Here is a 16,675-nt window from a genome sequence, read left to right as displayed (position 1 = left end):
AAGGGTTTTTGCAATTAGCTAGCTGACTACTTGATTAAAAGGAGGGAAGTTTACTCTCTGACCTCACAATGACCCGTGTACATTACGCATTATCCAATATAAATTTGGTGTTGTCCCAGAGGACAGCTGTGATTGGCTCCAGCCACCCACAACCATGAACATGAGCGGTAGGAAATGAATGGATTGTAATACATGAGAATGTTTTATATATACTTTTAACGTTATTATTTTTTTATTAAAGATTTGTCTGCAAACCAGATGCAGCCATCAAAAGAGCCACATCTGGCTCGCGAGCCATAGGTTCCCAACCCCTGCACTATGTGGTATGTCATGGCAGCAATGAACAAACATATGTCAGGGAACATGTTCTTTGTCTTAATCAGCAGTTCTCAACCTGTGGGTCGCGACCCCGGTGGCTTTAGGTGACTCCTGTGTTTTGGTCGTTCGACCCCTGCCGGGGTCGCGACCCACAGGTTGAGAACTGCTGGTCTTAACGGAACATGGAGCTGCTGACGGATGATGGATGGCTGTCTCTTTCTCCCCCAGTGTGGGGTCAGCTTACTCTTCAGTCCCTACTGCTGCTACCCCATTATCTTCAGTACCCCAGTATTCCATAACTCTTGTTCCTTTTCAGGTTACTCCACTCTCCTCATCTGCAGACATCTGTTCAGTCTCTTCATCTACTGAGAACATTGGCATCTGGACCCACCATCTAACATCTCTTCATCAAGACAAGCAAATTTGGCCCTAGCTGGTTGGCTCAGTGGATAGAGCATCGGCCCGGGATGCAGAAGTCTTGGCTTCAGTTCCTAGTCAGGGCACACATGAGAAGCAACCATCTGCTTCTTTTCCCTTCCCTCTCCCCCTTCTCTCTCTCTCTCCCTGTCGCAGCCAGTGGCTCGATTGGCTCAAGTGTCAGCCTCAGGAGCTGAGGATGGCTCAGTTGATTCCAGCATCAGCCCCACATGGGGCTGGATCCTGGGTGGATCCCAGTTGGGGTACATGTGAGAGTGTCTATCTCTCCTCCTCTCACTTAAAAAAAAAATCAACTCCTTTGTACCCTGAAGTTAGTACTTCCAGGGGCTACAAAGTAGCAGTCTAGCCCAAAAGATTGCTCAAAGTCCCCTGGCTCTGCCAAAGGCCAACTTCATCTCCTCTTACTCTTGGCTGTGCTCCCTCTGCCTCTTGGCTGTACCTCCAGCACATCACCTGCTCTCAACCTCAGGGCCTTTGCACTTGTTCCATGAAGCTTGCTCTTTCACCTTAAGACTCTAAGTGTCATATCTTCCCGATACATTTTTAACATCTTAAAAGGGCACAGACATCCTGCTTCTTCTTTCTTCTTCTTTTTGGAGATCTTACCACCATCAAGGACTTGCACCTTGCCTTATTGGCACTTGGGCATCTCAACAAGTGCTGAACACCCCCTCAAACCTGAAATTTTCTTTCTTGGCTTCCTTGATGCTACGGTGTTTCTCCAACCCTTCTGATCACTCTTTGCAGGTTTTCTAAAGAAAGGTTTCTCTTTTCACTTAAAATGCAATGTCCTGGGCAGTCTCATTCATATGCATAATTTGCTTACCTGACAGCCTGTATGTGCCTGCAGACCATCTAGCTGCTTCCTGACAGCCTGGCTCTCACGGGGCACAGACACTCAGAACCTAAAGCTCCAACTCTGCTTTCCTCTTCCGCCTGTGTTACCCTTCTTTCTGATTGGTTCCAACCTTCCTATAGCTACCTGAACCTGAAACAGGGCATCTTCCTTGATTTCTGCCCCCTTCTCATTATCCCTACATTTTATCCATCACTTTGGACTATGGATTTGGCCTCCTAAATAACTGTTGTTCCTTTCAGCCCCAAGAGTCCGTGCCCCACACTTGAGAAGTGGGCTCCCAGTGTCCCTGACCAACATCAGTTCCCACTGTGATTCCCGGCAGGGCTTCCTGACTCCTCCCCTTACATTCCTTTCTTCCCTCTGCAGTTGGAGTTCCTTCCTAGGAGGAGCCAGAGCTTCTGCTCAATGCCAGTCACCATCTCCCTGTTACTTTAGGGACAAAAATCTTACCTCTTACATCTGGCATTCAATCTTCATGATGGTGCTCCTGTCTGTCGTTCCAGTCTCCTCTGTCATCTCTCCCCATCCACCCACCCACCCACCCACATACACCCATGCTCCAGCTAAAGCAACTCCTCATTTCTTCACACATCCCTCCAGCTTACCCCCAGCCTTTCACCCAGAATGCTTCCGATGCTTCCTACTTCCCTATGCGTCAGGTCTTACCTTAAGGTCCAGCTGCACTATCCCGACCCCTGCCATGCCTGCCCACTGCCCAAAGTCAGGCTCAGCCTTCCCGAGCTCTCAGAGCCACCTGTATGTATCTCCACTGTTCAAAAGGTTCATTTCATCCACTTTCCCCAGGTGACCTTGAAGGCAGGAATTACAGCTTATTCCTTGGTGTGTCCATCATAGACCAAATTTTTCTTAAAATAGAGGGATATGCTAACATTTAGAAGGAAAACGTCAGAATCATTGGACAGGTTTATTGAAGCTGAACAGTTTTCACACAACCCAAAGACTTTCTAGAACAGGCTGGGTGGCAGCTCTCCAGCCACAAGGCCCCATCACCAGACCAGGACAGGCAGACACTTGTCATTCTGGAATACGATTCGGCGCGAAGCTGCAGTCCCCCGTGGCTCCACTGTCAAAGCCAGATCAGGCCCTCTGGAATGTCTGCTTGCACACTTGGCCCTCACAGAACATTTCCTAGGGGTCAGGAGGAAGGGAAGAAGAAAGAAGATGACTGGCTATGTGGTCTGTCATTATTCCCAACACTCTGACACCAGATGTGTGGGTTTATTTCTTCCTGACACCATACATGTCCTGTCTTTCCTAACTCCTTTATCCAACTCTAAGACCAACCGGTGTCCAGTAAGTCAACTCAATTCTGCCACCAACAAGCCAGAGTGAGTGCAGAGCCCACAGGTTAAGGGCTCTCAGCCCCCACTTAAGATGTTAATTATGAGTTCCAGGCTCCTATACTTCTGACCAATCAGTTATAAATTGGGGGTTCCCATGATTTGCTAGAATGGCTCATAGAACTCAGGAACACTCTCTACTTACATGTATGGGTGCTTTAAAAAAATTTTTTTTTTGTATTTTTCTGAAGTGAGAAGGGGGGAGGCAGATAGACAGACTCCACATGCGCCCAACCAGGATCCACCCGGCATGCCCACCAGGGGGTGCTGCTCGGCCCCTCTGGGGCATTGCTTTGTTGCAACCAGAGCCATTCTAGTGCCTGAGATGGAGGCCATGGAGCCATCCTCAGTGCCCGGGCCAACTTTGCTCCAATGGAGCCTTGGCTGTGGGAGGGGAAGAGAGAGATAAGATAGAGAGAAAGGAAAAGATGGAGGGTGGAGAAGCAGATGGGTGCTTCTCTTATGTGCCCTGGCTGGAAATTGAACCTGGGACTTCCACACACCAGGCCAACGCTCTAATGCTGAGCCAACCGGCCAGGATCCCATGAATGGGTGTTTTATAAAGGCTACAACTCAGGAAAAGTCCCATGGAATAGTTGCAGAGGAGAAGGTACTGGGGTGGAGTGGGTACACGGAGCTCCCATACCCTCTCTAGGAGTGCCACCCTGCCAGCATGTCAGTGTCTTCACCAACCCGGAAGCTCTCTGAACCCCTCCATTTAGGAGGTTGTATGGAGGTTTCTTTACATAGGCACGATTGATTGGATCATTGATGATTGGTGACTAACTCCATCTCCTGCCTCTTCCCAGAGGTCAAAAGCCAGGCTGAAAGTTTCAACCCTCCTATCAGGCCTTGAGCTTTCTGATGATCGACACCCATCCTGAAGCTACCTAGGGGCCCCCAGTTACTAGACATCTCATTAGCATAGAGAAGACACTGATATTACCCTGGAGATTGCAAGGGTTTTAGGAACCAGGTACAAAGACCAAATACTTACTCATTTTATTATAGCAAACAATGTAGAAATTGTGCTGTGAGGAACCTTAGAGCAAGGGCCCTTCCATGCTCTGCTCAGGCGGAGCTCCTGGGTGTGCCAAGGAAGACGGGAGCAATCGGAACGTTACGTCTTACAGCCAACTAATCTAAAGTTTCAAACATGTCAATCTAGAACTAAAATGTCTCCAGTGCCTTTGTAACCAAAGACTCCCCAGACCTACAAAGACCATTCCCAACTTTAAGTGTTCAAATTTTGTTTTCATGGATTTCACCTAGATTTTACACATACATTAAGGTAAAAAAAAAAAAAAAAGGCATAGAGTTGAAAGCATTCATTCTTGTTAGACATAGATTTGAATCTCCCTTGCGTGACTTTGGGGTATTTCTAAATCTCAATCTCTTCATTTGTGAGTGGGAAAAACAGTGTCCCTTTCCAGCACTGTCTTGAAGACTAAGTGAGATAATCCACTCAAAGGATTTAGCACAGTAATTGGGCACAAGCTCATCACTTGAAAAATGGAAACTATTGTAACATATATGGCAGTAAGGAATTCTCATTTTAAAAGCTATAATTAAGCCTTTAGGTACAATATTATACCTTTACAATTATATTTAGAAATAAGTTAGGTTGAGCTATAATTTTTATGTTCATGAAGTGCTCCTGGTGTGAAAGATTGATACATCCCTTTCAAGTGAGTAAAGCAACAAAGTAGCAAAAGGCAATGATGTGTGTGCCCTCTGACACCAGTGAGCCCTTCTGTGAATTCTTCCCAAAGGAATAAATCCATGGATGCAAAAAGTTCTATGTACATCAATTTGAGCAATAATGGAAAACACCCTGAAACAATACTCTCGGACACATTTTTTTTAAAGTGATGGGATCTACCTGGTAACCCCCATCTGGGACCTATGCTCAAATCAACTGAGCTATTTTTAGCACCTGAGGCTAACATACTTGGACCAACTGAGCTATCCTCAGTGCCTGGGGCCGACACTTGAACCAACTGAGCCACTGTGCACAGGAAGGGAAGAAGGAGAGAAAGGGGAGAGGGAGGGGGAGAGAAGCAGGTGGTTGCTTCTCTTGTGTGCCCTGACCCAGAATCAAACCCGGAATGTCCATATGCTGGGCCAACACTCTATCCACTGAGCAACTGACCAGGGCCTCCTAGACATTTTTAAGAAAATGTTTTACTAAAATGAGAGTTCATTAACCAGATGAAATATATGCAGCCAGTTTGCTACCTGATTATATATATTCAATTAATACATGATAATTCAATGGGAAAATTATTTAGAAACCTGGAATATGTTTTTATATTCAATGAAAAAAAGGCGGCCCTGGCCGGTTGACTCAGCGGTAGAGCGTCGGCCTAGCGTGCGGAGGACCTGGGTTCGATTCCCGGCCAGGGCACACAGGAGAAGCGCCCATTTGCTTCTCCACCCCTCCGCTGCGCTTTCCTCTCTGTCTCTCTCTTCCCCTCCCGCAGCCAAGGCTCCATTGGAGCAAAGATGGCCCGGGCGCTGGGGATGGCTCTGTGGCCTCTGCCTCAGGCGCTAGAGTAGCTCTGGTCGCAACATGGTGACGCCCAGGATGGGCAGAGCATCGCCCCCTGGTGGGCAGAGTGTAGCCCCTGGTGGGCGTGCCGGGTGGATCCCGGTCGGGCGCATGCGGGAGTCTGACTGTCTCTCCCTGTTTCCAGCTTCAGAAAAATGAAAAAAAGAAGAAAAAAAGAAAAAAAGGCAGAATATTCTGACACTAGAAAGGGTTGGAATAATAGGATTACAGGTCATGATTTTGTGTTTAACATTTTCTTCGATATTATATCATCTCACTAAGAATAAGAACAATGTGGCAAGTACCAGGTGCAGCTTGTCACCTTCAATCCAATGGGTCCAGCCTCTGTCCTTCTTTTCCCCCTTCTGGACACAGGTGAGTCTGTCATTGTCCCAGGTGACCAAGCTCTGTATGACGGAGGGGAGAGAACATTGGTTTGTTCTGGCAGAATCCTTGACTATTACTAAGTAGAAGGCCAATTCACCTTGTAAAATGAAGAGCCTATGTGATTACTTTCATTTTTACCTTGCATTTTCTGTTATCCAGGCCTTTGGTGTCTTCTTCAAATTCTTCTCCAACTTTAAACTGAACAAGGTAGTTCCTCAGGCTACTGTATGTGTGGATGGTAAAGGAATCCCCATTTTGCTCAATCACTTTCTGTGGCTTCAGCAACTTGGCTATCTTACGAGTGGCAAAGTCAATCCCTTAAAAGTAATTTAAAAAAAAGAAAGAAAGCCATCTCAATTTCCACCCGAGATGCAAAAGCAACGGACTTGGCAGCCATCCTCAAAATCATTGCATTCGATCGCTAGTGTTTCTTTTACAATGCCAATGTCATTTGTTGGATCTGTAGGGAAAGCTATCCTGGTAAATCTCCATCCGGAGGCTGCTTAAAAAGCATCCACAGCTTCCAGAGAGGACTCATTAGGCTGGCTGTGAACCTTGGTGATGGACTTGGAGGTGGGCATGGCAAAAGTGGTTCTGGGAATCCCCTCACCCCCACCCTGCCAGAGGTTGTCAAGGGGACAGAAAGCCAAGGAGACAGGGCTCTGGCCCCTAACTCAACCTCAGTCACAGCAACTGTGCCTTTTTCTACTTTATATATTTATACTGCAAATTGAGAGCATTTGAACAGTTTCTGAAAAACAACTATAAAAAAATAACCTTCAGCCTGACCAGGCAGTGGCGCAGTGGATAGAGCGTCGGACTGGGATGCCAAGGACCCAGGTTCGAGACCCTGAGGTCGCCAGCTTGAGTGCGGGCTCATCTGGTGTGAGCATAGCTCACCAGCTTGGACCCAAGGTCACTGGCTTGAGCAAGGGGTTACTCGGTCTGCTGTAGCCCCATGGTCAAGGCACATATGAGAAAGCAATCAATGAACAACTAAGGTGTCACAACAAAAAACTGATGATTGATGCTTCTCATCTCTTCCATTCCTGTCTGTCTGTCCCTATCTATCCCTCTCTCTGACTCTCGCTCTGTCTCTGTAAAAAAAAAAAAAAGAATACATTAAAAAAAATAATAACCTTCAGAAACTACTGCAATCATGTACATAATTCTATCCATTTAGGATTGAATAAGCTTTTTAAAAGTCACACGTGAAAACATGGAATACTGCCTGGCCTGTGGTGGCACAGTAGATGAAGCATTGACCTGGAATGCTGAGGTCCTCGGTTTGAAACCCTGGGCTTGCCAGGGCAAGGCACAAGGCACATATGACAAGCAACTATGCACAAGTTGATGCTTCATGCTCTTTCCTCTCCCACTCTCCACCCTCCACCCCCACCCCCTCCCTCCCTCCCTCCTTCCCTCCCTCCCTCCCTCCCTCCGTCCCTCCCTCCCTTCCTTCCTTCCTTTCTCTCTCTCTCTCTCTCTCTCTCTCTCTCAAATCAATCCAGAAAATCCAAAAAAGAAAAGTTAAAAAAAAAAACATGGAACACTCAGAAGTTCAAGTTTTTGTTATAGAGAGTGGATTTGAATCCCATTTCTCTTTTATTAGCTCTGAGCACATTATGTGGCTAGAGGTTGTAAATGCTAACTGCTGTTATTCCGGAATTTGTAACCAAGAATGAAAGTGAGGCTCTGGCCGGTTGGCTCAGTGGTAGAGCGTCGGCCTGGCGTGCGGAAGTCCCGGGTTTGATTCCCGGCCAGGGCACACAGGAGAGGCGCCCATCTGCTTCTCTACCCCTCCCCCTCTCCTTCCTCTCTGTCTCTCTCTTCCCCTCCTGCAGCTGAGGCTCCATTGGAGCAAAAGATGGCCCGGTCGCTGGGGATGGCTCCATGGCCTCTGCCCCAGGCGCTAGAGTGGCTCTGGTTGCAACAGAGCAATGCCCTGGATGGGCAGAGCATCACCCCCTGGTGGGCGTGCCGGGTGGATCCCGGTCGGGCACATGCGGGAGTCTGTCTGACTGCCTCCCCGTTTCCAGCTTCAGAAAAAAAAAAAAAAAAATTAACTGGGACAAAGATCTCAAGGTCTGTTTTGGCCAAAAGGGAAAGATCTCCTGGTTGTGTTTTCCTTCCATCCAATGGGCAAGATAAGGACTCTGTGGTTTACATTACAGAAGCCATCTTTATTCACCTGAAATAGAAACCTCTGTGTTTAAAAAACACGTTTTAGTTCACTGTGTCAAGTCATAAGACACAGCTCAAATAGGAGAGAATGCTAACTCACAAAATGTACTTAATTCAAACAACTGAATTTAAAAAGAGCTGTCGGTTTTTCCAATAAAATATAGGATTTATTGTAGGTTTTCTACCAAAGTCTCCTTGTAATTCTTTTTAATTTTTGGTAATTTTTTATTATGGTAAATACACTAATTTTATCATCTTACCCATTTTTAAGCATACAATTCAGTGGCAATTTGTAGTCACAAATTTTGCAACCACTGCCATTATCCATTTCCAGAATTTTTTCATCATTCCAAACATTAATAGAAACTCTGTACCTGATGGGATTAAGGACATGCTACCTCAAAACATGGCCCCTTGGCATAGTACTTCAAGCTGAAGGTGTTGGAGGGATGACAGGGGTGGGAAGCACTCTCTGACCTTCTCCTGAAGCAGCTCATAAACCCACAGCAGAGAGGTGTCCTCCCTGTACAGAAGGGACATCCTCACCTTCATCAACAAAGGATACAGAGAGCAGTCTGAAGAACGGGTCTTACTAAGTTTCTAAGTTTGTTGGTTACTTTTTAGTTCTAGAATTTCTACTTGTTTCTTTTAAAATTTTTTATTTATGGATTGATTTTAGAGATAGAGGAAGGGAGAGGCATAGATTTGTTGTTCCACTTCTTATTCATGCATTCATTGGTTGATTCTTGTAGGTGCCCTGACTGGGGATTGAACCTGCAACCTTGGTGTACCGGGATGACACTCTAACCAACTGAACTACCCTGCCAGGGCCTAGAATTCTTTTTCTTTTCAACTGTGCTGATGTTACTCTTTAAAAAAAAATATTTACTAATTTTAGAGAGAGGAGAGAGAGAGAAAGGGAAGGAAGTGGGGAGCAGGAACCATCGATTTGTAGTAGTTGCTTCTCATATGTGCCTTGACCAGGCAAGACCAGGATTTCAAACTGGCGACACCACCACAAGTGAGGCTGATGTTACTTTTTATAGATTATGGTTTCCTGCCAAAACTAAGCTCAGCGTAACTGCTTTATGGTCTATTTCTGATTATTCCAGTATCTGGAGACCCTGTTTCTGTTGTTTATTTCTATTGACTCCTACTATTGGGGTTTTTTTTGGTTTTTTTTTTTTTTTTGTATTTTTCTGAAGCTGGAAACGGGGAGATAGTCAGACAGACTCTCGCATGCGCCTGACCGGGATCCACCCGGCACGCCCACCAGGGGCGATGCTCTGCCCACCAGGGGGCGATGCTCTGCCCCTCAGGGGCGTTGCTCTGTTGTGATCAGAGCCACTCCAGCGCCTGGGGCAGAGGCCAAGGAGCCATCTCCAGCACCCGGGCCATCCTTGCTCCAATGGAGCCTCGGCTGCGGGAGGGGAAGAGAGAGACAGAGAGGAAGGAGAGGGGGAGGAGTGGAGAAGCAGATGGGCGCTTCTCCTGTGTGCCCTGGCCGGGAATTGAACCCGGGACTTCTGCACGCCAGGCTGACGCTCTACCACCGAACCAAACCGGCCAGGGCCGGGTTTTGTTTTTTTTTAAAACAGCTTTATTGAGGTGCACTTGATACACAAAAACTGCACATATTGTACCCAATGTATGCAATTTAGTGAGTTCGGACATATGCAAACACCTATAATACCATCACCACAATTCAGGTAATAGATATATCGGATGACACCTCCCAGAGTTTCCTTGTCATGGGGTCTTATATCTTAGGTACTTGATTAACTTTGATTATTTACTGGACATTGTATCTGAAAAGTTATTTGTAGAAACAATCGCTTAATGTTCTTACTCCAAAGAAGATTTTTTAAAAATTGCTTCTAAGGCCACTAGCTATCGGGAAATGCCTTAATTCCAGCTCAGGTCTGGAGATTTTTCTGGACCACAACGATGATTCAGTCAAACCACAGTCTGTTCAAAAGCTGTTTATTTCTAAGTCTCCCTTACTCCTCTGGGGCAGCTTTCCAGAGACCTAGCCCAAAGTAGGTGTTTATAGGGTCTTTACCCTTGATTGACTTGGGACTCCAACCTAACCCTCCCCTTACCCTATGAGGCTCCCCAAACTTCAGCTCAGCCTCACAAACACCCTGAAGGCAAGAGTCATTTGAAGTACTGGGTTCACCTCCCTGGATTTTGTTTTTTTGTGTGTTTTTTTAAAATTATTATTCATTTTAGGCCCTGGCCGGTTGGCTCAGCGGTAGAGCGTCGGCCTGGGGTGCGGGGGACCTGGGTTCGACTCCCGGCCAGGGCACATAGGAGAAGCGCCCATTTGCTTCTCCACCCCAACCCCCTCCTTCCTCTCTGTCTCTCTCTTCCCCTCCCGCAGCCAAGGCTCCATTGGAGCAAAGATGGCCTGGGCGCTGGGGATGGCTCCTTGGCCTCTGCCCCAGGCGCTAGAGTGGCTCTGGTCGCGGCAGAGCGACGCCCCAGAGGGGCAGAGCATCGCCCCCTGGTGGGCAGAGCGTCGCCCCTGGTGGGCGTGCCGGGTGGATCCCGGTTGGGCACATGCAGGAGTCTGTCTGACTGTCTCTCCCCGTTTCCAACTTCAGAAAAATACAAAAAAAAAAAATTATTATTCATTTTTTAAAATTTTTTTATTTTTTATTTTTCTGAGATTGGAAATGGGGAGGCAGTCAGACAGACTCCCGCATGCGCCCAACCGGGATCCACCCGGCAAGCCCACCAGGGGGCGATGCTCTGCCCATCTGGGGCATAGCTCTGCCACAATCAGAGCCATTCTAACGCCTGAGGCAGAGGCCACAGAGCCATCCTCAGCGCCTGGGCCAATTTTGCTCCAATGGAGCCTTGGCTGCGGGAGGGGGAGAGAGAGAGAGAGAGAGAGAGAGAGAGAGAGAGAGAGAGAGAGAGGAAGGAGAGGGGGAGGGGTGGAGAAGCAGATGGGCGCTTCTCCTGTGTGCCCTGGCCAGGAATCGAACCTGGGACTCCTGCACGCCAGGCCGATGCTCTACCACTGAGCCAACTGGCCAGGGCTATTATTATTCATTTTTAGAGAGAGAGAGAGAGGAGAGATTGAAGAGAGAGAGAGGAGAGTAAGAGAGAGAGAAAGAGAGAGAGGGAGAGAGAGAGAAGGGGGAAGGAGCAGGAAGCATCAACTCCCATATGTGCCTTGACCAGGCAAGCCTGGGGTTTCTCGAACCAGTGACCTCAGCGTTCCAGGTAAACGCTTTATCCACTGCGCCACCACAGGTCAGGCCATCTCTGGATTCTTACTCTTTCCTAGACCTCAGCCTGATCATTCTTTTCTCTTTTTTACTGAATTTATTGGGGTGGCGTTGGTTAATAAAATTATATAGGTTTCAGGCATACAATTTTATAATATGTCATCTGTATATGGTATTGTGTGTTCACCACTCCAAGTCAAATCTTCTGTCACTATTTGCCTCCCTTTACCCTCTCCCTCTTCCTCCTTTCCTCTGGTAATCACCATACTGTTGTCTATGAGGGCTTTTTTGTTTGCTTTGATTAATCCCTTCACATTTTTCACCCAGCCCTGCAACCCACCCTCCCTGATAGTTCTTTATTATTCTGGTAGCTCTCTGAAGTTCCCTAAGAATTTTAAAATATACATATATATTCGGTCTAGCTTAACTTAGCTGTCTTCAATGAAAGTCAGTACAAATAAATTAGTTTGCCATGACCAGAAGCAGAAGTCCTCATGAAAGTTCTGAGTTTTTCTGTGTAAGCTGGCATCAGAACATACATAAGTAGGGATAATAGGTTCTGCAGTATTTGTATTTTGCAGGTTGTCCCAATGGTGACCTGATATATCAGAGGACTGCACTTCTCAAATATTCATTTGCATCCGAATCACCTGTGAATCTGGTTAGACAGATTCTGTCTCTGTAGGTCTGGGACCTGAGGTGACACACAAGAGTACAATTTGATGTAGCTCTTGCTGGTCCTTGAGTAAGGACATCCTAGACTTATCTGTGCCAAGCCCTTCATTTGCCCAGGGGAAAATGAGTTGACTGTAGTGCGTATTCTTTACACCTGGAAGGCACAAGGGAATGTTTGCCTCGCCCCACAAGTGCCAAATCATTTTCTCCCCAGTTCGTAGGGAACTGGCAATAGGTTTCAAGGCTGATTTCAACTATTGTATAACATGCTAAGTGACCCCTTGGTTTGTAACTTAGACAGTCTTAGAATATCAGATCTGGTCCAACCACCTCATGTAACAAACAGGGAAACTAAGGGGACTCAAGTTGTGTGACTTTGACTGTACTGCCAACAATCAGAGGCCAGTTGTCTGGGTCTGGTGCTCTGTTCTACTAAATGGCCTCTACTCCAGAAATGCTTAGTACATTGATATTTCTTCTGGAAAACGGATTGCAAATAAGAGTTCCTGTGTAGGTCTGGGGCCACTACCTTTCTGGAACCTGAACCGAAAGTAAGAGAAGGAATTGTAAGGCAGGATATTGACACATGCTATATGGCTCAATCCTTTATGAAATGAGTTGGATAGTAACTAAATAAATATAAGTAATGCAAATAAATTAAATAGCCTTTGTTTGACTCCAGGGTCTAATACAGTGGCAGGTAATTGATAAGCCCCTATTGAAATCACGAGGGTGGGGGGTGGGGGTCAAACAAGAGATCATAACAGAGCGTACAGAAAATCAGACAGTAAAGGGTTGCTTTCCTGTTTTCTTCTCTAAGGTTTGCTTTCAAAGACATGGAAATTGCTAAACAGGAAGCACAATTATGAGACACCATCAAAGCCACCACCTGATTTTTAACACTTTCTCCTCCCTACTAGTAGCCAGATACTAGCCAGAGAAACCAGGGAAGAAATGGTCACATGCCACCATTATTTTGGGGGTGAGAAAATAAGTAAAATATCAGAATTTACTGCCTTTGGGGAAAATAGATGTTAATTCCTCCTTATGCATTGCAAACAGAGAGGAAATGAGATTAAGACTGGAGGGTGGCAGCCTATGCCACCCCAAAATATGCCAGTTTGGCATATTGGTTATTTTGAGTGGAAGACAATTGGGAAGAAGCAGATAGAAGAAAAGCTCTCTGCCCTCTGCCATTTGCCAAAAGCAGGACATAAATTTGTAAAGGTGTTCCTGTTTGTACACACAGACCCAGGGTAAGGTCTGAGATGGAAAATATATCTTTGTAAGTGGAGGGCAGGAGAGACTGAAAAAAGTGGCTGGCTGCTCCAGTCTGGTAATTAATAGAATTTATTAAGGGGAACTTCTATACAAGGCGTGTCTTAGGCAGCTACAAGACAAAATTGGATTCCCTCGCTGCTTGGCAGGTGCCAAAAAATTATGTAGGGTAGTGTGTGTGTGGGGTACTAGTACTAGTACAGGTACTAGTACAGAAATGCTACTAGGTACGGGAAACTACGTTCCATGTCTGACTAGGTCAGTACAACCAACCTGTTCCAGGAACCAGCACATAGCAGGAGGTGAGGGAAGGCGCTGATTTATGTCAGAATGAACATCAGTTACTATCAGACAGTCCCTAAGGAGGGTCTGCCAAAAGCAACCCCCTTTCTGGTCCAGTCCAGCCTGCAGAACCAATGTCTACTGGTCATGCTATGAATAGTCTCTCATACACACTCCCCCCCCCCATCCATACCAGGACTGATCGAAGTTAGGGGGTCGACTCTAGACTCTTACCAGCCTGGAGGTGGCACCAGAAGAATCTACATAATAAACTTTACTGACGATCTCTTATTTTCCATTCGTTTTCCCACATGTTACTTTTCCTGGAAACTCAATGTCCTTTCGTCACTTTTCTACAAAATTATTACTCTTTACTGAGATGCTATGTAAGCTCGAGTTCTAACTACTCCTTTGTGCAGGATGTGTGTGTGTTCAACTTCTGTTTGTCTCGTTAATCTGTCCTTTGTTAGTCTAATGTCCAGGACCCCCACCAATGAACCAGATGGGTAGAAGGAAAATACATTTTTTTTCTTCCCTACAGGGTTTTGTGTCAACAGAAATCAGATTTTGCTTGAGAGGTTCCAAACGTCCCTACTTAGTGTGAGAAAGAGAGGGGAGGACGACCTACCACAGGCTCAGAGATCTTAAATACACACCCAGGCCATAGAAATGTACCTTTCAAAATGGTTTATATAAACCATTTTATGTTATACATATTTTACCACAATAAAATTTTGGACTCCAGGTTCAATTGACAATTGGAGAAAACTGGGGCCCAGTGTCAGATCAAAGGAGATGGAGCCAGAACAGACCCCAGACCCTCATACTCTCAGCAGCTTTGGACCATCTGTCAGAAGTGCCACTGATTGGTGTCGTTGAGTCCAAAGCACTTGGCACAAAGGTGCTGAGATCCACCAAATCTGAAGGATGAGGCGAAGGGCAGGACAAACTGGGGACCATAAGGAAGAAAGGCCTTCTACTATTAGAGGGAAACATTCTCCAGCCCCTCCAGAAAACAAGGACATTGGTCAGACCCCGCCGCCCCCCCCCCCCCCCCCCGACACACCCCTGCCGCGGCCGAGGCTCCTCTGCTCGGCGCTGCCTCCTCCTCGAAGACCAGGCCCCCTAAGCTCTCCTGGCTCCCGGGCACCGCCAGACGCTCCCCCGGGTTGGAAATGCATCCCGGAGGGGGGTGGGGTGGGGTGGGGAAGCGGCCTCTAAGGGGTCAGGGTTTCTTGACCCCCACCCCGAAGTTCTCGAAGTTCTTGAAGTTCTCGAGGGAAGGAGGGGAAGTCAGAAAACTAAAGATTTCAAACATGGTTCCGAATCTAGCCGCTACCGGCACCGGCTGGGCGTAGGGTCGGGAGCCTGGGTCCCTGTCTGCGGCCGGCAGCTCCCCGACTCTACGTTCCCGAGAAGCTCTAGCTGACGCTGATGCTGCAGAACCGGGACCTCCCTGGGGCACACCTGGGCTCGCGGGATCCCGGGGCCGGCTGCCCTGAGCCCCGCGATAAAAGCGCCTGCGGGGCGAGGGTCGCCTGGGGCGGGGCTTTGGTGAGGTGCATCCCCTCACGTGGCTGCCCCCGCCCCATCGTGTCCCCGAGTCTTCCTACAAGGTGTCCCACGCCACCCTCATCTCCACCTGGTTACAAATCCACGCTGGGACGGGAGCCTTGGCCGCCGGCTGGGTAGAGAGACGGTCGAGGGGACGGGAGGGGGATGGGGGAAGGGGCAAGGACAGGTGTTGGGGCGGACGGAAGGATGGAGAACAGGCAGACAGACGCGCGGACTGGCAGGCAGAGTACGGGTGGTAGACCGACGGGTAGATGGAGGACAAACGGACAGGAGGACCGGGGAGCCAGAGGACAGCGGGACGGGGCGACCCAGGAATCAGTGGACAGGCAAGCGGACAGGGGGACGCAGGATAGATTGGGTGGGGGACAGGCAGACGGACGCGCGGGGGTACGAACGGACACGCAAAGGAGAGAGAGACGGCGGCCCCTCCGCCTACCTAGGGCCAGCATGTAGCCCTCGAAGTTGTCGCTGCTGAGAAGGTTCCAGGTACCGCTGAGGTCGGCGGGCATGGCTAGGCTGGGAGCGACGCCGGGGGGGACAGGCGGGCGGGCGGCGCGCGTTCGGCCCTAAGTGCGGGGCGGGGGAGGCGGGACCCGGGCAAGACCGCGAGGGGCGGGCGGCGCGGGGCGGAGCGGGGCGGGGGGGAGGCGGTGCGGGGAGCGGCCGGCGTTCCCTCCGAGAAGCCCAGCCCCTCCTGGCTTCCTTCGCCGCGTGCTCCAGACTTTCTGCCGCTGCCCTTGGCGACCCGTTTTTCTGGACTTGCCCCTCCTCTAGCTCCACACGTGCGCGTACCCCAGGCTGTGTTCAGGGCCACACATTTTTCCCTCCCGACATGTTCAGGACCAAGGAATAGCCTTCAAACTCACGGGATTAATTGCTGTGTCAGCTGCAAGTAATATATTAACAAACCCACCTCTGGTGGTCCCAATAAGCACGGGCTTGTTTTTCTTAGCTATCAAGCAGTCCTGGGATAAGGGGTTGCTGACGGTGACTTGGCAGCCCCACGACAGACAGAGTAGTGGCATCTCTGTGATTCCTGTGGCTTTTATTCCAGCCCCTTACCGCCCTGTCAGGAGAAAATCACCACCGGCCATTGTTGTCACTTTAGATTTTTCTTTACACTCGTTGGCCAAAGCTGTACCATATGCCTCTTCCAACTGCAAGCTAGCCCCGGGGAATCGAGAATCTAGATTTAGTGTGGACAGTAGCGAAAGGCAAAAGAGAAGGAGGTCCGGAATGTGGGCTAACCTGGTCTGTTAGCCACAAACACCATCTTTATAGGCTGCCCCCTCCCAGTTAATAGTTAATTTATTGTCTCTGTTTGACAGAGACAGTAACTGAGGCAAAGAGGAGGAAGTCAGTGGCGGAAGGTCATATATTCCCAGGAAGAGCCTGACTTCCAAACTCACGCACTGGCTCTTACTGCCTACTTGTTGTCTTCACTTGAATGTCTTAAAGGCATCTTAAACTTAACACATCCAAGACAGAAAGCATCAAACAAAAGTACTCCCCACCTTCGCTCATCTCT

General features: G+C 48.2%; 1 protein-coding gene and 1 non-coding gene across 2 annotated transcripts; one reads left to right on the top strand and one right to left on the bottom strand.

Annotated features, from left to right (window-relative positions):
- Nucleotides 1–2,548: 2,548 nt before the first annotated feature.
- Nucleotides 2,549–15,706, bottom strand: RBP7 (retinol binding protein 7). The gene is made up of 4 exons (XM_066375003.1): nucleotides 15,584–15,706; nucleotides 6,053–6,231; nucleotides 5,833–5,934; nucleotides 2,549–2,764 (listed from the first exon to the last, which is right to left on the bottom strand). The coding sequence occupies exons 1-4, from the start codon at nucleotides 15,654–15,656 to the stop codon at nucleotides 2,714–2,716; spliced, it is 405 nt and encodes a 134-aa protein (XP_066231100.1). The 5' UTR covers nucleotides 15,657–15,706; the 3' UTR covers nucleotides 2,549–2,713.
- TRNAP-GGG (transfer RNA proline (anticodon GGG)) lies at nucleotides 10,331–10,406 on the top strand. The gene has a single exon. It is a non-coding gene; the product is annotated as a tRNA-Pro (tRNA).
- Nucleotides 15,707–16,675: the final 969 nt, after the last annotated feature.

The sequence above is a fragment of the Saccopteryx leptura genome, chromosome 3 (genome assembly GCF_036850995.1).
Source record: "Saccopteryx leptura isolate mSacLep1 chromosome 3, mSacLep1_pri_phased_curated, whole genome shotgun sequence".
NCBI lineage: Eukaryota > Metazoa > Chordata > Mammalia > Chiroptera > Emballonuridae > Saccopteryx > Saccopteryx leptura.
The sequence above is the reverse complement of the archived record's forward strand: the minus strand, read 5'-3'. Positions and strand labels throughout refer to the sequence as shown.